The sequence below is a fragment of the Pteropus medius genome, unplaced genomic scaffold, assembly GCF_902729225.1.
Source record: "Pteropus medius unplaced genomic scaffold, Ma_sr-lr_union100, whole genome shotgun sequence".
Classification (NCBI taxonomy): domain Eukaryota; kingdom Metazoa; phylum Chordata; class Mammalia; order Chiroptera; family Pteropodidae; genus Pteropus; species Pteropus medius.
In genome coordinates, this window is record NW_024340849.1 from 8,843,498 (window position 1) to 8,863,460 (window position 19,963).

At 40.1% G+C, this 19,963-nt stretch overlaps 1 protein-coding gene across 1 annotated transcript; it reads right to left on the reverse strand.

Annotated features, from left to right (window-relative positions):
• Positions 1 to 629: 629 nt before the first annotated feature.
• LOC120584350 (ovalbumin-like) lies at positions 630 to 14,229 on the reverse strand. The gene is made up of 8 exons (XM_039840036.1): positions 14,160 to 14,229; positions 10,988 to 11,169; positions 8,563 to 8,613; positions 7,428 to 7,553; positions 6,638 to 6,755; positions 4,493 to 4,635; positions 2,585 to 2,740; positions 630 to 1,804 (listed from the first exon to the last, which is right to left on the reverse strand). Exons 2-8 carry the CDS (start codon positions 11,153 to 11,155, stop codon positions 1,409 to 1,411), a joined length of 1,158 nt encoding a protein of 385 aa, XP_039695970.1. The 5' UTR covers positions 11,156 to 11,169; positions 14,160 to 14,229; the 3' UTR covers positions 630 to 1,408.
• Between the last annotated feature and the right edge of the window lie 5,734 nt (positions 14,230 to 19,963).

Below are 19,963 nucleotides of genomic sequence, written 5' to 3' on the forward strand. Positions count from 1 at the left end.
CTCTGAATCATTGTCATCAGATAAAACTAAAAATGTAGAATGGTCGCAAAATTATACCACCAGGATATGTAACTGGCATTAGATAGTCAAGCCTGCAGACAGTATGAAGGAGTAAAGTCCTTCCGATAGGAGAAGCAGAAAGCAGAGGGGAAAAGGGGAAGAGACCCCACAAAAGAAGGGCTGACAGGGCTGACCCAAAGGGGATGCTCTGGGCCCCTTTGCAGTGCCCCCTGGACATTTTGGCAGCATGTAATTATAAAGTTAACAACTATCAGCGTGTGTGTGTGTGTGTGTGTGTGTGTGTGTGTGTGTGTGTGTTGCCTTTTGAATCTCCCAGCAGCCTTATGTAGGAGGCAGGATTTGAAAGTCTATTTTCAGAGGAGGAAGCTGAGCTACTAAGTACACAGAGTGGGCTTCTAACTCCCATCTCCTGACACCACGCCCCCGGCTCTTTCCAGTCCATCCTCAGTGAGATGCCCTGAGCACCCGGAGGCCAGGAGAAGAAGAGCTTGATGATGAGAAAGTGAGAATTATAAAGTGGAGGACACACACACACACACACACACACACACACTCACACAGAGCATAAAATAAAAATACGTTTGCCTACTAAAGAATTTCAAGTATGAAACTTCTTTGTAAACTTGACCAATTCTGCGATTGTAATTCTAAACCGTGACCTTGCCTCTGTGAGGGGAAGGAGGAATACAACTCCTTTTTCTTTCTGCTTCTGTTCCTACCACAGAGGCCTCAGCTCTGAATCTCAGAACAGACTCATGAATAGCACAGGCTCGGTCAAGGTCATGGGTTGGGGTCTCATATCAAACTATCTGGGTCTGAAAACCCGGTAGGTCATTTGCCACTTGTGTATTAAATTACTAAACCTAAGTTTCGGTTTCCCACCTTCGAAATTCCTGCAGCTCTGGGTTTTGGTGAGAATTAAATTAGGTCATTCACATGAGTGCCCAGTATACCCACACACCCAGCGACGATCAGCTCCTCTTACTGATACCTGTGGTTCAGCTGCTGGTGAGGTGAACAAGCTTTTGTGAAGTAACTGGTAACATAATCACACTGCATAGTATTGTTTCCTTGGAAAATGCATTCTGAGGTTTAGCAACCTATAAATGAGGTTCTGAGCAAGTTGAAGACAGCCTGAAGGAGAAGCGATGTTCAGCATAATTTTTTAATAAGTACAGTTAGTGGCATGCTGTAACTCGTTTGACCAATGTAAACTGCACCGGGGAGAGACAGAAAGTATATTCTGCGTGAGATAGTTGGGAAAAAAATTCCTAAGAAGCACAGTTCCTCTCTTTCAGCTGTACCTACACTCTTTTCCACAAGCTCATAAAATCCAGCTGATTTGAAGAATCAGAAAGTTGTTTTGAGTCTATGTTCATTCCCTTCCTTAAAGGGTGGAAATCCTGCCATAGAAAAGAATAGTCCAGGTTTCCTTGTGTAAGATAAAGAAGAGGAAAGGAAGATCCACCTTGAAGATCTCTGGATTTTCCACGGTGCTTGTGTGGGTGGTGGGGGTTATCTCCGAATGACCCTCAGTGACCTCCAGCATGGCTTTATGGATGATCGTAGAGACCGCGAGGCCCCCTCCTGCAGTTAGGCCAGACAAGTTAGCTCTCGAGTGGTCGAAGACATCGATCAGTCCCAAAGCCGTCAAAATGGAAGTCAGATCTTCGTAAAGCCCGTCGACCCTGAGCCGGGGCAGGTAGAGCACCACACCTGTGTCTTTCATGCTGGCTGAGTTTAGCCAGTGTTTTAGTTTCTCATAAGTGATTTCTCTGGTCACCTGTGGGAAAGAATGCAAGAAACAAAATAGACATTTAGAAAATAAAATTATGCCAAAATGTGAAACATCCTAAGGGCTGGGTGTAAAGTTATGAAAAGGTACAGCTACTTCTCGCTGTCATTTTGGAAAGCAGAGTCTATCAGAGTAAGTGGGGAAAACTGGATCATGTGCACGAATTGGAGGCAGAGCACATAGCTCTGGAAGTTATGCCTTGGCACATCATCCAAAAGTCACCTGGAAAAAACATAAATCCTCATGGAGAATTTCTACTTTTCTTCCTCTTATGATCCCTCTATAAATTGCTCAGCTTATGTATTACAATTGTACACTTTCTATAAGTGCCTGCTCTTTTCTATCAGCCACCTTAAAAGACATCCTTGGAACCCGAGGTCCTCCAATTCTGACAACAAAAATTATAATTCTAGATTGACCAATAAATATAACGCTCTACCTCAACTCAAAGCAAAATTCTCATTGGTCAAGTATCCATAGAAACTGAATTATATCAAAGTAAGAAACATATCAAACAATGACAAACCATATGATCGAAAGAGATATATGACTGTGCCTTGAAAGCCGAAACCTTTTATGAGTACAAGCCGCATGTCCTAGAACGGGTGTTTACTTTATTTTGGAGATTCTGCTTGTTTTTTTAAGTGGTCACCATACTGTGTTAAGTAGAGCGTAAGCGGCTATTTACATGCCCCCTCTTTCTGCATGTGTGATCCTCAAGCCAGAGCCTTATCTTGTGCCTGTGGCTGCAAAGGCTCAGTGGTTTACCTGCCCCAGGCCGATGTCCTCACTTGGTAGGAGGATGACCATGCTCAGGCGGTCCTCAGCATCCGGCAGCTCAAGGAGCTGGACCCGAGGCTCCACTACGGAGCCCAGTTTCAAGTATCCTTCCAGCCTCATCATCTGCACCGCTTTGCTCTGGGACTGTCAGCATAAAAACAGTGAAACAACAAAGCTAATTTCTCCTTACTTTTCCATTTAAGACACCGGAAATTGACGTTTATAGTCAGTCATCCTCCAAAATTGCCTATAATAAGTGATCAAAACAAAAGCCGCTCATCTTTCCCCAGAATTATCTATAATTGATCGTTATTGCCATGATTTTAGGTGGGGAAAGCCTGAACAAAGAAGCTATTGAAGTACAAAGGATATACTGTTTTTATTCAGCTGTCTTTTTTGGATGCCCAGAAGCAGTTAATTCACTTCAAAGAGCTGAGAAATATGCACCGCAAGATCGTATCAAGAAAACCATTTTTAAGTCAAATAAGTCCTTTCGAGAATATAATTTAGAAATCGTTCCAGCTCTAGTAAAATCTGAGTTGAGTTGCAGATGACAAAATAGTTATAAATTAGCTAAGAATGTAACAAAGTTCTAAATTAGTTCTATATAACAAGGCTACTTTAAGGAAATTTAGTTATGACTATAATCATATTTTATGTTTTTCTCTTTGAAATGCTAGTTAACTGGTTAAAGATATGTGCATTGTGTATGTCAACCAAATGGACCAGATTTTACTATGAAATTAAAGATTCTATTTTCTTACTGTTTCCTCTAGCAAGTTGTTTGTTTGGGGTATGCTTACCCCAAATATCTCTGTGAATCCTACTAAAATCCTACTAAAATCAAGTATCTCTGTGAATCCTACTAAAATCTTTTACTCCATTTTCTTTATACTATGGTCTCTCAATTGGGCTGATCTTTGAATGGACCCAGAGGAACTATTTAAAAATGCATATATTCAAGCACTGCTTGCAAATCAGAAGCTTGAGAAATGTGGCCTGGAATCTTAATTTAAAACATAAAAAATAAATAATTTCACTATTTATTTTTTCTTAGTCATTCACTATTTCTTTGTCATGAAAAACATTTATTCAAAAGTATAAAACCTCTTTATTTTTACGGTTGACTATAGCGAATTTTAAATTGACCAATAATTTCAAGCATTTTTTGGTAAAACATCTGATGGAGTAAATATACATGATAGCTTAGGGACTTAGTTATAATATACAGATCCATTCTTTCATATTAAATAACATGCTTGTTTAGGTTGCAGCCTGATATTTAGCACACTTTGGGGACACCAAGAAAAGAAGCTGAGTAGAAACCACTGTCGATGTACCTTAAACCTTTACTATGACTTGTTCACCATGGCTGCTTAGCTTCTTAAGGTGACACCCATTTTACATAAGACCTGCCTGCTTTTCTTATGAATATTTTTTTTGTCAATCGCGGTTGACATCCAATATTACATTAGTTTTGGGCCCCGCCTCTTAATTCCAGGAGTATCTATTCTCCATCACCTGACTTCATTTCCAGTGTGCAGTAAGTGAGTTGCCTAATAATGGTTTAAGCTTAGCCCAAAGCCCAAACCTACTGTAAACCCTTTCAAAGTCTATACTTTACATCAGTTTTTACTTTTACAAATTTAGTGCTAAAAACAGCATGTCTACTTTCAAAATAGGATGAAAATACTATGGAGAATTTAAAAGAAAGGTTCAGTTATTTTTTTTTTTAATGTCTTGTAAATCTAAACCTGCACTTTATTGAGTAGGTAGCTAGACTAGGCACTTAGAAATTAATCTACCTGCCTAAGGCCAGAGATAAATTAATATATTTTAAGGGCAAAAATCTTTAGGTTACCTTTAACAGGAAAACAAATTAAATCATGAGACTACCTCGTCCGACCTGAAAGGCATTGTTCTGGTTTGGTCTTTCTGAAACGCATACTTCCAGGTCCCTCGGAAGGAGATTGCGCTCACCAGCACCAACTGGTCGGAAGCCACAAGGCTGTTGTGGGGCAAGAGGCCCTTGATTTCACCTTTGGGAAGAGAAACACAGGAAGATCACACCTGATCACCCATGGAATGTGAATTGTTTTCACTGGTTTTGCTTTGATTTCTGACCCATCTTTAGCCAACATAAGTAATCGCCACTCAGTATCTTCAAATGCACAAAAAAGATTTTTCAACAAATAGGAAAAGCAATCATAATCATTTAATAAAAGAAGGACGTGGGTTGCAGAACACAAAGTGAGTGCATAGCCTTTCTGCCTATTTTACAGCCACATGCAAAACTGTCGATGTTTACTTGTCCTACTCTATCAATAAATGCTATGCTGTCAGTGTGTCTTTGTTTCTCCACTTTTGATTAAATTGTTACACTAATAATAATTAAGATCCCAGATCAAACAAAAATGGAAAGGATAATCAAAATCTTCTGAGAAAATTTTACATATTTTCTCACATGTGTATTTACATGTATAATCTTAGAGTGAGCACAGGACATTTGTCAATAATCTGGATTATCCAGTTAGGAGATGGTTTATAAATACTAACACATTAACCATTAAGGTTTGAGTTTCCTGTTTCATTTCTCCTGGTACCATTCGGTGCTGAAAACAATGAACATCTGAGTCGGTGGTTTTGCAAATCGTCATCGTTACCCGGTTTTGATTTTCTACTAAAATCAAGCAAAAAACATAATTTAAAAAGTTGAAGAAGAAAAATTTTCACTTTTTGTTCCTCCTCACTTCTCAAGAGTAAAATTAATAAGAATATGTCATGGGTTTTCATTTTATAAAATGAAAAAAGCTTTCGATCTTCAATAATTGGTGCCAATTATCTATATGTATAAAGAACTCCCACCCTTATTTCACATGCTACATAAAATTCAATTTGAGATGGATCATAAACTGAAATGTAAACACTAAAACAAAAACTCTACTAAATATACTCTACTAAAAACTCTACTAAAAGAAAAAGAAAAAAATACCTTTGTGACCTTAGGATAAGCAAAACTTTCTTAGAGAATAAACAGAAGGCACAAACTATAAAAGAAAAATACTGATAAATTGGACTTTATTAAAATTTAAAACTTCTGCTCATCAAAAACACAGTTAAGAAAATAAATACACAAGACATAGATTAAGAGAAAATATTAGCAGCATAGTATCGGACAAAATATTTGTATCTGAAATATGTAAATTCCTGTAGCTGAATAATAAAAAGGAAACAACTCAATTAAAAATGGGCAAATGAATAGATACCAAAATAAAGATATATTGAGAGCCAATGGACATATCGAAGAAGATGCTTTATGTCATTAGTCATAAGAGAAATAGGAATTAAGACTACAATGAGATACTACTACACACCTACTAAAAGGTCTAAATGAAAAATATTTACAATACCAAAAACTGGAGAGGATTCGAGTGACTGGAACTTTCATCTTGCTGGTGAAGATGGAAAATGGTACAACCACTTTGGAAAACTATTTGGCAGTTTTTTAGAAAGGTAAATATCCACTTAGTCTAAGCCTTAGCAATTCTACTAAGTATTTATCTAAGAAAAATGGGAAAATATGTACACAAAAAGCCTTTTACAAAAATTTTCATAGCAACATTATTCATAATAGCCCCAAACTAGAAATAACCCAGATGTCCATCCACTGGAGAACGAAGTGTTATGTATCCTTACAGTGGAATACTACTCAGCAATTAAGAGGTGTGAACTATTGCTATACCCCAAAACATAAATGGATCTCAAAAGTAATATGCCAAGTGAAAAAAGCAAGAAACACAAAAAGAGTATACTGTATTATTCCATTTATTTGGAATTTTAAAATAGGCAAAACTAAGCTCTGATGATACAATGAGTTCGATGGTTGGTGGGGGATGGGCAGGGAGGAAATATTTCATGTCTTGATATACATTTGTCATAACTGTCCGAGTATACTTATTAAGATCTGAGCATTATACTGAATGTAAATTATATCTGAAAGAAGAAGAAGATGGAGAGAAATAAAAGCCTTAGGTCTCTTACCATTGGTCTTATTTTCAATCCATGAGTTAATCTGCATTCTGGCGTCTTCTAAATTATTTTTGAAATCCAAATTTTCAGGTTTCAGTTTATATAATTGTTCGATACAGTCTAAATATTTCTATAAAGTGAGTATAGGAAAAGACTATATATAGCAAATAAATTGTGATTTTAATACATTTAGAGCATAAATGGCAGGAATTATATAAATAGAGGCAGAAATATAGTAAATATCATTATGCAAAACTAGGCCCAATTAATAAAAATATACACATTTGTCATTGAATAAATTACTAGGGGATGTTTTTAATGACAAGAACGTCACTCTCTCTTTTCAGTCTCTGAAATTGAACCTTATATCCATAATTGCATAATTAAGATAATTAGACTTAGAATAATTAGTATCCTCAGCCTGGAATTCCAATATATCAATTCTTCTTTTATTACCAATATTGAATTTTTTTTCAGTGTTGCTGCTATTGTTTTTAATCATACACTATGTAAAATTTATGCATTTTACACTTCAACTGGGCTCATCTGAAACATGATTAAATGTGTTACAAAAATTGGCATCTGAAAATTAGAATCCTAAATCCTATATTTTTCTACAAAACAAGATGCATAAAGTACATTGTATATACTGTATATAGCAATATCTATCTAAATGTACATGTAATATCTTTTCTATTTTCCTACAGGTTTGATAATATAAACAACGCTAGAATATATTAATTAGAGCCAGGAAGGAAAGGCTTCTCCCTTACTTATGGAATCTTGTTTTATTTTAACTCACCGGGAGGAATGGATGAGCTGCTTCTGCAAATATTCCACTCGCCATGTGGATTTGACTGTGGCCGAACCGGTTGATTTCAGAGAGGAGTGCTTGAATGTGTGAATGGACCCCTGTATCTTGTTCACACTAAGATAAAGTTAGAAAATATAGACTTGAAAATGGGGGCCATGGTATCACCTACTTAAGTATCAACTGAGATTAAAAAGAGGCTCTCAGGTTGTCATTAGCATGTGCTATTTCAGAAAAAATAGAATCAAAGACTACTCATTCCACCATTTAGATTTATCGAAACTTTTGCCTTTCACTAAATTGTGTCACTGGAAAATCTGATCATCCATGGAGAGCAGGTGCCATAACACTATGTCATCATCCCCTCACAAGTGTGAGGGGTGACCTGGTGTGGTCCATGCTCTCGTCAGAGCTTGCCCTGTCTCCTCCTCCAGATGGCCCAGAATACACAATCAATACTGACATATTAATTTTAGTCCAGTTGGCATCAGCAAAAAATGTGTTGCTATATTTTGTAATAAATAAGAATTGGGGGCAATAAAGTTTGGTCTTAGTAACTCCAACATAGAGAGTTTTGAAGGTCACATCTAGAAGCTACAGGCTGCCTTGGACAATGAAAATCTAGATTATACATTTTCCCTAAAAATGACCAAAAAGGAAAGGTATTTAACAAAGCAACTCATAAAGATAAACCATCTTTAGTTACATTTTCAAAGAAAAATGATGGACGTATATTTCTTGAGCATTCACTAGGGTCCAGGCATTGCTGGAAGCACTTCACTGTTGGGGTAGCTTTTGGGGTCCCGTTAAGAAGCCACTTTGGGAACACTCTCTTTTCGGCACTTATTGCTCAAGAGAAGGTATAGCCCTTTATCTTAAAAGACTAATTGTTTCCACCTCAACTTCCTGACAGTTTCCATTTGTCACCTCTTCTCAGTTTCCATTTTGTTTCCAAACTCAACGTAATTAATTATTTTCAAACAGCATATACAGGAGTTTGACTGTATGTATTCTAGCCTCATAGGACATCTCAAAGAAATCTGTCTTAAAACTTTAGTCCTCATGGACTAACAATAGACTGTCATAAGGAAAAGTAAAAAAGAACGTAAGAACTATTTGTACATACTTTTGTGTTTGAAGAATTTGCAGTTCTCGTTAATTCATTCAAGTGGAGCACCTATGATGGGAAGCAGAGAACTACTTTAAAAGGCTATGTAAACGCTGCTCCCAAGGACCAGGTGGTGACACAGCAAATCACTTTTCTTAAGCGCTTACATTTTTATGAACTTGCTATTATTCACTCCACCTTTCATGGTTTTTCTCATTAAAAAAAAAAGAGAGAGACATTATTTCAAAGAGAGAAGGTAAATTTGAAAATCAAAATCTTCCATGTGTTCTTAGGCAGAACTCTGAGTATTACAGAGGGGTAGAGATGAGGTGCAGGCATATATAGTACTGTGACAGAAGGCAAGATAAAGGGTTAAAAAAGTGTTTTAAAATCAATTCAGGCTTACTCATCTGTCGTCACTAAATTTTGTTCATCCCTACATTCCCAGTTGTGAAGCACAGTAAGAACCCCATAAATATTTGTTGAATGGAGAATGAATGATTATGTGGATAAACGAATGGATCTTAATATCATTTGCAGGCAATTAGTATCATTGGTTACTCACCGAGCATACAAAGATAAAGCTTGAATTCATATAACAAGTAATTACTTTCAAAATTGTTTTCAAAAATGTTATCTGATTTGACGCTCAAGTGTCTTTGCGATTCCAAGCACTCGTATCATTATCTCCATGAAGATTTAATGTTTTCTATTGTCCTATTGACTTAATTGAGGCACAGTCATAGTTTCATAAGATTTTCATCAGAGAACAGCTGAAATAAAACACTGACATTCTTTAAATATTTAAAGAGTGAGTACATTTAACATGTTTTATGTGATTCCCTATAGTAGAAATGGGATAAAGAGGCAGTAGACACTGGGAAGGTATTATAATGCTCTTAAAATATATATATAAGAGGACTTAATTTTTGTGTATGAGCCTTTTAAAAACAGAAAAATGATAAAAGAGCAACAGTTATGGAGAGAGAGACTTTACCTCAAGACGAGGAAGACTTTCTAAATTGTAGAACTGTCTGAATGTTTGTTAATTAGCTACTTCACACCATTAAGTTCTGCTTTATTAGAGGACTTTAAGCAACCTGACAACTTCTTGCCTGCTGGGTTTCAGTGAAGATTAAAGCACAGAGGGGAGAGTGGAGATTTTGACTCCTTTCGGTTCCGAGATTGCCTGAGAGTCATCTATGTCATAGGACACGCTCCATAATCCAGGGATTCCGCATGAACCGTGCCCCCTGTTGTATTTTCGGTCGTCATCATCATTATCACCATCAAAAAAAAGCACAATTATCGAACCTGGAATTCTGAGACTTTGGCTCAGTCTTTGAATGTTACAGGAGAGAATCATTAAGAGGATCAAAATATGAGATTTCTTTCCCCCCACCCCCACCCCCCACGGGAGCAGTGAGGGCAAACTGAGTTCTTTGGCTCTCTTCCAACTCAGGCTGCTTGGCTGTCAGAAGACACAAGGCATTATTTCCACCCCAGACTCGCTCTGCCTGACCCGTGCCCTCAGCACAGCGGGCCATGCTGGCTCTCTGATTGCAAAACCAGAAACAAGCACAAGTAGAAACGAAGCCACCAGCCAGCAGGCCTCTCTTACTTTGAAGGAAGCAAGAGAGGGAGGCGTGACTGCACACGCTCGTCCCAAGATGGCTTGTAAAGATTCCCACAGCACCCTTATTCTTAACTATCTTTCCCTCTTCACAAACATGTATTTATTGAGCACCTATTATGGGCAAGACACTTGGGACCTAGTTTCCCAATGCATAGAAATAGAATAAAATTGAACATAAGACCCTTCGCATTTAATTGTTCTTGAGTTTAAATACGTTATTAAATTCAGAGTTTGACTCCAGATTTTCAAGTTCATTTCCAATTTAAATCCTGACTGGGCAAAAGCTTTGTTCCACTGGTTAATTATTCCCTCCAGAAAATGCAGAGTACTGGCTAAGGCCTATTGAAAGATGCCTACTAAGAAATATTTCTTCCGATCACCCAAAATTATTGATTAAGTGAAAACACTGGTGATCTCCTTGGAAACGTACAGATTATAAATACTTGCAAAACATTCTTTATGTGACCCACAACGGCAAGGCCTTGGGCATCTAAGGATGAATATGGGTGGGGGTCGGAGGAGGACTCCCAGGTTTGTGTGGGCCAGGTTGGCCTCATCAAGTGCCTCTTTCTGTTCAGCCTCTGCTCTGCCCACTCATCCCCTGCCTTCCAGAACAGAGCTATGGGAAATCTTACCTTATGTACCTATTTTTGAAAAAGTCAATTTAATAGTCAATCTTAAGTGAAGATGGACATTCTCTGGTGTAGACAGAGTTGGACATCTACAAAATCTCCATAACAAAACAAGGTTTAAAAATCATCACTTGATTGTCTTCTAGACATGGCTGCAGGTGAGTTTGTGACATACCTTTTCCATCTGAGATGCACTGTCGCCTCTGGCCCCAAAGAGCACCAGAGCCAGGGCGGACAAGAGACCCAAGGGAGAGAAGACGAGATTCTCAGTCGTGTGGTCGTAGCTCATCTCCTTAAAGACATCAAAGCAGAGATGCGCGTTTGCTGCACTGAGCGAGCCCATTCTTCACCCAGGTTCTGGAATACAAAGGTGACCAACGACCACAAAGATGTAGGTCAAAATGCCACTACTGAGCAGTTTATTTCAAATTAGGAAGATATTCCTGTTTGTGAAAACTAAAATGCTCAAAATGGGGCTTCTGAAAAACAAAAAGAACACAGATTGTGGAACCAAATGCGTTTGCAATTCTGTCACATTCTGGCTTTAGGACCGTGGGCCGATTATTTAAGCTCTCTCAATCTCCATTTTCTTTTTTGAGGAAGTGGCTGAGTAATAGCTTCTATTACTCAGGATGAATGTGAGAATTAAAGTACGTAAGTTTGTGAAGCTCCCAGAACTGCGCCCACATATAGCAGGTGGTCTAATGTGTCAGTGAATATTGTCATATATTCATTATTGTTAATTTAGTTCAGTGGGTTATGTAATGGCAAAAAGAACAAGGTTACAGTTTTGAGCCCGGGAGATGCATGACCTCACTGAGTCTTTCAAAAATACACAAAGGGACTGACTGAGAGAGAGAGAGTAAGGACACATCAGCAAAAGCCCATTCCCCCCACCGGAGAGAAATCTCTAAGTGCATCTCTCCCCACAGTGGGTTGGCAGTGCCATCGACGTATATAACGAAGCAGATGATAATATGTATTTTTTAAAGAGGGGAATACGTATCATTAAGCATGTGAGTCCTACAGAATTATTGTCTCACTTTCTTCCATGAAACCATCCTCAAATATTTATTGAGAAAAACAGAGCTCCCTGTTCTGGGGCTTGTGGGGCTGCCAGCGGCCACCTTGGCCTGATGCCTTCAAGTGGCCGCTCACAATCATACCCAGGCTCAGGAGCTGGGAGCCTCCCCAAAGGAGCCAACTCAAAGTCATAGGTGTTCCAGGAAGGGCAGTCGTACGTTCCTGCCTGTCTTCCTTTGAGCACTAAACCCTCCCTTGCCCTTGGCACCATCGAAAGGAAGAGGTAGGAGGGTAATAGGAAACTTCAGCATCTCTGCTTCTACCTGGTGGAATTTGGTCCTGGGACCCCAGGTACTGTAGAATCACATTCTGCATCTCTCTTCCCTCGGAAGGGACTATTTGATGGCCTCTTGAGATTCATGCTAGGACGAGGATGAGAGAGACGCTAGAATGCAAAATTTAAGGCAGCTCTCGCTTTACTGTGTTGATCCTTCTCTTCCGTGACCCTGCCCCTGAGAACGAGTACCTCCTTCAGTATTGCTTCCCTGGGAGTCTTGCTTGTCTCATACCACTGGGACCTTGCCAGGGACACCTGGTCAGGGTTTAGGATACAGGAGGCTGCAAGTCCTTATTTTTGGTAGCTGTACTGTTATCTTATATTGCACTACAAGTGCCTTAAGGGGCTTCTATTTAGATATTAAAATGAGAGAGAAATTCTCCCTTGTGTGCTATTGATGCAAATGGAGTATCTCAGTCTTAGGAAAGTCAAAAGTCTTAGGAAAATGCCTTGTTTGTCCTGCCTGTCCTAAAAGGGGTAGAGACTTGATACAGTAAGGTTCCTAAAAGAGCATCTGAAAAGGAGAACTCGTAGCTGCTGGTTTTAAGTGAGAATATAAGGAGAAAAGTCATAATTCTTTCTTCTGAAGGATTTAACTTATATAATGTCTTGCCAATATCCGGAGGCCCAGAAGCAACACCTCTTGGCCTAGGGGTGTGGTTCCAATAAAGCAGCCTTAAGAATTCCTACACAGAGAAGAACATGTTTAAATAATTTGGCTGGATGGATGGTTGACGTTTTATAGGGACCAGAAATGTTACCACTTGCTTGAAAAGCTATCGCTCTTCTCATCAGCGTGAAAGTAAAATCTTCTAAGACACTAACACATTTCTGTTGCATCCTTGTCATATAACTGGAAATGGAATGGGGATAGGGAGAAAATTGGGGGTCGGATGGGGTTCAAGCTTACAAGGAAGTAGAAATAGATGTACAGACCAGAACCTCTCTCTCCGAGTCTATGAGGCACTTGACCTGTTGGTTTTTTTCTTTCTCACTTTCCTTTTTGGGAAGCTTGCCTCCTGGTAACTCACATGGTCACCCTACAATCAAAAGCCATTCTTGGGCTATAGAAAATTATCCTAATTGGATGCACGGAATCCAAGAAATATGTTTGCGCTGCTGAAGGGACAATTAGTTGAAATGGCCAATCGTAGGTCTCTATAATGGAGAGCTTTTAAATCAGAAAAACTTGAGTTCTAACATGAACTTTGCCCATTACCTACCACGCATGTGAGTAACTTATTTAACTTTTCTGAATTTATTTATAAAATAGGAATAATAGCAGATATCTGGCAAGTTTGTTGTGATCATGGAAATCCAACTTCTAAATGGAAAAAATATTCAATAAGGTTATCTTCCTTCCCTCTTCTAGGGACCATGGATTTAACTCAAAGAGTCACAGACTTGAGAAGAAAAGTATCAGGTCCCCAGATTAATTCTACAAATGGGGAACTGAAGTCCTCCTATCTGGGATACATGACACACTCAAGTCCACAGAGCTGGAAAACATCAAACTCAGAATGAACATCCAGCTTTCCTGACTTACTGTTCAATCCCTCTCCCTCTATTTTATCAAAGAGAAACAAAATCTTTAAAAAAAGAGTGTCTAAATTGCTACTACATGGCACAATTTCCCCTGAGGTGTCTGTAGGCATTTATGAACCAATTTCTCATTCGGCCTCAGTTCAACTGTCCTTGAAGTCCTTTCCCCAAGCTAAGAATCAGATTGGTGATGGGAATGGCTCTTTACAATACCCGGAACCGCGACATCAAAGAGCTCACTCAGTGTGCACGAAAAGCTAAAAGCAGAACCACTCAGCCCTGTTGGAAATGTGCAGCTCCCCACCCCCTCCCCCACACCATGGCACCTCACTACCCTTTTCCCTGGGTTACAATGAAGTCTTTTTCCCTACACTTTCTGAGACATGTCATCACCAATTACAAAAGTCATGTTAAAGAAGGTACGATTTAGGGTTTGCGTTTTTACCTTGTCTTCAGGTTGGCCAAAGTTCTGCCTGGTGAGCCCAGCGCTGTGTCTGCAACCCACAGACACTCACGGCACTCAGGAGCCACAGCTTGCTCCTCCCATCTCCTCAGAATTTCGTTGCACAAGTCACTTTTCCTTGTATTGCGAAGTGATTTAAAGTATTTATACAGAGGTGTGGACAGCGAGCAGCTGGCGTGTACACAGTAAAACACACTGCTTTCCTGGGTCAACAAAGTGACTCAAGAGATGTAGGAAAAAAATGAATGAAACATTTAATGCAATGGATGGTGTATAATAAACGGAGTGCTCTTTCATAATTACACAATGTGTGAAATATTTAAAAATTAAACGTAACGCGTGTGGGTATGTCACACATACCCTGGCTATAACAGCAAAGCGTCGGGGTTTAGAAGCCAGAGAGGAGACATTTTGCCTTGGGACCTGGTGACAGGTTTTTTTTTCTCTGACTCCTGAGAGGAGACATGGTGAATGAAATGCTGTTCTCTTTGGCAGAGAGGAGACCAGGGATGGAGTAACCCGTGCTGAGAAAGGATTTCAAACTCATCGCATGGCGAATGCAGGAAGGGTACCCACGCGAGCTACAGATCAGCTGTAGCTCCAACTCAGAGGCGGATGGGCTATCTCGGACTGTGAGAAATGAAGGGGCCTTAGACAGCATCTCCTCAGAGGTTTTCAGCCCCAGCTAAGAAGTACTTTTCACACTGTGATCGAGAGTTATACGTATTCAAAACTAAAACGAGAGTTTCACAAAAAATACTTCCCTGACTACTAATGATGCATTCCGATTATTTCCTTTTCTATTCTCTCCTTTTTCAGGTTTTGAACACTGGTGGTAATTCACTAAATTGTTTTCTCAATCCGCTAATGAGTCCCATCCCACAGTTGGAAAACACTGATCCAGCCCAATTGCCTCATTTTGCAGAGAAAACTAAACTTAGATAAGTTTAATATAACTAGGTACACACTTAACACAATACATAAAAAGGATTCGCATTCTCAAATTTATTGATACGGAGAAATAACACATATAAATTGTTTGTATTCAACCACAAAAAGTTTTATCTAAATATTGATAGTAGCTGTCCTGGTTGGTTTAATTCATGTCATCTGAATTCCTGAACAACTTTTGACTTTTAAAAAACGTTTTTATTTTACCCCTACAGAGTAGACTACAATGCCTTAAAAGTATTTTTCTCTAAAATAAAGGCACGTGTTTTTGCCTTTTTCATAAAGAACCTCCCCCCAACAATTGAGTATTATCACTAAATTGTACCAGCTCTTTTAATCACATTATATACAGACACATACATACATGGAGAGAAAGGCTTCTACTTTTAAAAACAGTGCCTAAACTACAAATATTTCCAGAGAAAGAAGAAGCTAATTAATAGAAGATAAAATTCGAAGCTATAAAGAAGGGGAAAAAAGCAGTATTTAGGTCCTTTGTATTTCCATTAAATGACCCCTGATTTGTGTAGGTAACAAAAAGACACCAAATATCATCACAACAGGGAATAAATCCAATAGTGTTTTTTTTTTTTTAAGCTTACAGTAAATTTTACAAGATTATTTTACGCACAAGAATAAAAACTTGGCTTGCGGTCTTTACAAAACACAATTGGCAAATGCCCACCCTACCAGACATTTAGACAGTATTTGGCTTTACCCTAACGAGGATAAGAAAGAAACGGCACACAAGCCAGTCGAAAAATGCCCCGTGGTACCGTTTGGTTCTCAGATTCTCAGAAGGGGAAGGGGACAAATGAAAGAACCTGCTCACGTATAACGGCAGTGAGAGGCATCCTGGACGCGTGGACCACGTTCTCAAGGAAAGCTGGTCCGCTCTCTTTCCTGAAGCAGTCCCTCCTTCGAGTTGAGGACTCTTGAGCAAAGGAAAAGGGATTTATTTATTCATCCTGATCTGGGGAGAAATTAACTTCTGAATGATTCAAAATCTCCTCTAGATTCTCAAAGAAACATACCTTGAATCGGATTTCCACCCATTTAGAGAATTTCACTTCTCTCACATACAGTCCTGAGGAGGATTTGGAGTCCAGAAAAAAGAGAGTCACAATGGAAAAAGGACCCTACCAATTTCAGAGATTTTTAATTCATCTATAGATGGTGCTGCCCAAGTGACCCTTTAAAAAACAGTTAATAATTCACTAGATGGCTCTTCGCAGAACCAGAGGGTTATTTGCAAAGTGTGTGTTCAGTTACTGCCTTGCTATTGTTATCTGTAAACACTGTTAACAAAAGAACATATGCTGGTTTCTCCTGCCTATTAAGTCCCTTGTCTATGAACACTCTGATTAATAGCTAGGAGTGAGGGTGTGTGCGTCCCTGCCTATTGTCCTAGATGTTTAGAGGGACAGATCATTGTATGTGGTCACCCCAGAGTCCTAATTCCACAGAAATTGCACTTGTCTAATAGACCATGGCTTTCACATTTGGTTCTTTAAGCAACAATGAAAGGCATGCATCCAAAAGGCCCTAATTTGGGTTTTCGTGCCAAGGATTTTTAACCTAGAGGATCTATGAATGGAATGCAAGAGATCTTTGAACTTCTTAAAATTATATACACAAATTCTTGTATATGCACAGTTTTGATGCTTTAAAATCCGATTCTTAAAGGGAGCATTTACTCCAGAAAGGAGAGGACCATGACAATACAAACGTCCAGGGGTCTCAAACGTCCAGGGGCCCTGTGGCTCGGCCCTTCCCTTTTTTCTGGCATCTACTGTCCCTGCTCTAGCTGCTCACGTCACTGTCACTGGAAGATTGCCAAGTTTAATCTTGAGAAGTCCTGTTCTTTCACCCCCCACATTCACTCGATCACAAAGTTCTGACCAGCGGGACCACCTCTTAACTCCGTCAGCCTCCTGCGCTTCTGTCCACCCCCGGGGCGTGCACTCTGGTCCAGGCCACCGCCGTTTTACAGTTGGACCACCACCCAGTTCTCCCTGTTAACAGTCTTGTAACATTCCAGCCCAGTGTGTGGCATCAGCAAACTTGAAAATGTCACTCCCCTCCTTAGGCATCCCCTTTGATGCCTTTGCACCGAGCTAAGAACAAAGGCAAACTCCTGGTCATGGCGCACAGGGCTCCGCGTGGCCTGCTCCCCGCCCCTCCCAGCCTGCCTTCCACTGCCCTTCTTCCCTCGACATCCTGCTCTCCCACTTGCAGCCCTCAGAGGAGCCTGTGACCCCTCATTCCCGGATGCTGCCTCTCCTGGAAGCCTCTTCCCTCTTCTTCCCTCCCTCTTACTCTACTCATTTCTCCAGGTAGGAGCTACGGCCATCCTTCCTCCAGGAAGCCTTCCTACCCTTAGAAACACCTACTGCATGCTTCCACAGCATCTCTGCCTCGTGCATAAAACATATCCCCCCGTGATGGCTTGTGAAAATTGTGAGCTCCTTAGCTATCCTGTCAGTCAAACTGTCAGCAGCATTAACAGGTCTTGTCTGAAGAGGCGCACTTCAAAAGACATCTTACATTTCAAAATGGATTGTTTTTAAAATATCCGGAAAATATTTCTGTCTGTCTTCTCTCCGCACTTCCCTTTCCATTCCACTCCCTTTCCTCTCCCTCACAAGGCACTGGGTCTATTGAGGTATATCATTTTGATTTGTTTAAATTATAAGCCAGTAATAAAACTCAATATTTACATTTGCCACTTTGGTTTCACTAAAGCGTTCTCATAGTTCAGATAGAACAGTGTTCTTGCTTTGATTCACAAAGCCATAGGCAAGGAACAGGAAGAAGAAAGAAAGGGTGTCAAGGAATGTCCCAGGACACAGTGACGTTCTGAAGGCCAGCTGGTCACCGGCTCCCTCTGGGGCTTTCTCTTCTTAAACGTGCTGCTGGTCTCCACAGGGAAGATTAAGCTAATGACTGTTGTTCAAGTCATGGATCTTTGCACATTCCAGGTTCTTCTATAAGTGTAGGAATGAAATATTAGCATCAGGAGACACCGCCTTTCTCTACCGACGAGTAGAATCTGTCAGTGAAGGGGTGTAGAATGTGTTGGAGAGAAATTACAAAGGGGGTGGAAGATACCAGTCCCTTCTCTCAGAGAGTTTATACTTAGGAGACTTTATTATTAGAAAAGCTATATTATTATTATTACATAAACTCTCAGAAAGCTTATTGTTAAGAGAAAAATACCAAGTAAAATCCCTTGAAAGTGGAAATGACCCAAACGTAATTTCCACAGTCACGCAGTTACGGATTTGCCCAAATTAGTAAGAGGAGCGGTGTTGCAGGACAGTGTGAGGTCCTCAGAGACGCTTGGCGGCAGTCAGCAGGCACGCCAAACGCGCGGGCCACACGAGAGGTCTCTGAGCATATCCGAGGCACAAGTGGGATTCGCGATGATGTCCGATGACGTCTCTGTTACGACAGAGAGAGGGCACGTGATATTGGGCAATCGCCACCCCTCTCGGAGCCCTATTTTCCTTAAGAAATGAGAGTAACAATAATAGTTATAATAATTTCCAACTGACAGGATTGCGAAGAGAATTGAGATGAAGTCTGTGAAAAGATTTTTTGAATGATGAATCGGTGATGATAATGAAGAAGGCAGTGGTGGCGAGGGTGTTGATGCTGCTCTTCCTCTTCACTGGAAGCTGAGTAAAAGACGTTTTATCCTGCTCTTGCAGAGACAGAAGACCAGATGGTGCTCTTTCCTCCACTTTGGAGATCTTGCTGTTGTATAAAGATGGCACGTGACTGGCAGAACAGAAAGCTCTCAAGGAGGCACTGCTACAGGTAGGTGGAAATAAGGGCTGGCTGGGCCCCTGTCATCCGGCCACTGTGTCTGTCTGCCCTTATGCTCTCTGTTGAACAGTGTTTCTTTCTTGGGACCTTAAGGGAATCTATTCATTTACAATAAGGAAGGGGTACACACCATATGCCATACTCTGCCCTGGAAAAGTTTATAATCTAGCAAGCCACATGCACACCTAGAGCACACGCATGCACACACACACACACACACACACACAAATAAAATGTGACAAGAAATTGGAATGTAGCTTTCATAAAAAGAGGCGCGATATGTTTTGTGAGTCCAACAGAGTGGGTATCTCTACAGAGAGCATGAATATGATCAGGTGCTTGAACGATTACATGGGCATTGTGAAACAGACAGAGGGAGCACGCCAGACAGAGGGGACCGGCTGAACAACATGAAAATAATCGACTTGATTTTCAGTTAGAATAAGGTGCCCTGAGTCTTTGGCAGGGAGTGGCAAAACCAACTGGAAAGGAGGCTAGGGAAAAGTGCAGAAGGCTTTGAGTGCCATGCTGGAGTTTAGAGTCTGTCTTTAGGTAGTAAAAGCCATCAGTGATTTATAAGGAGGTGGCTTGATCCCATCTGTGTTTTAGGAAGATGACTGACATTTATAGACAAAAACAGAATATTTCCATGACTTTGGGTTTAAGAGTGAGAGAGAAATAAGGGTCACAAGAGGCATGCAGACCAGTTACGAGACCGACTCAGAGAAGCGAACTGCCTGAACTAGGGCAGTGCCGAATGGAAGGAAGAAAAAAAGGAGGTATTCGAGCGACATTTAGTGATAGCACCAATGAACAGCTCCAGTCTGAAAAAGAAAGAGGAGACAAAGATAATCTTCACGTTTTGAGCTCAAAGTTTTAGACAGTATTTGTGCTTAACCAAAAGCGGGCATCCAAGAAAGCGTAGCTGACTCACGGAGAACAGTGATGTGTGTCATCTGAGACGTGTCTACTTTGACTCTAGGACATTCAGATTAACTTATTCA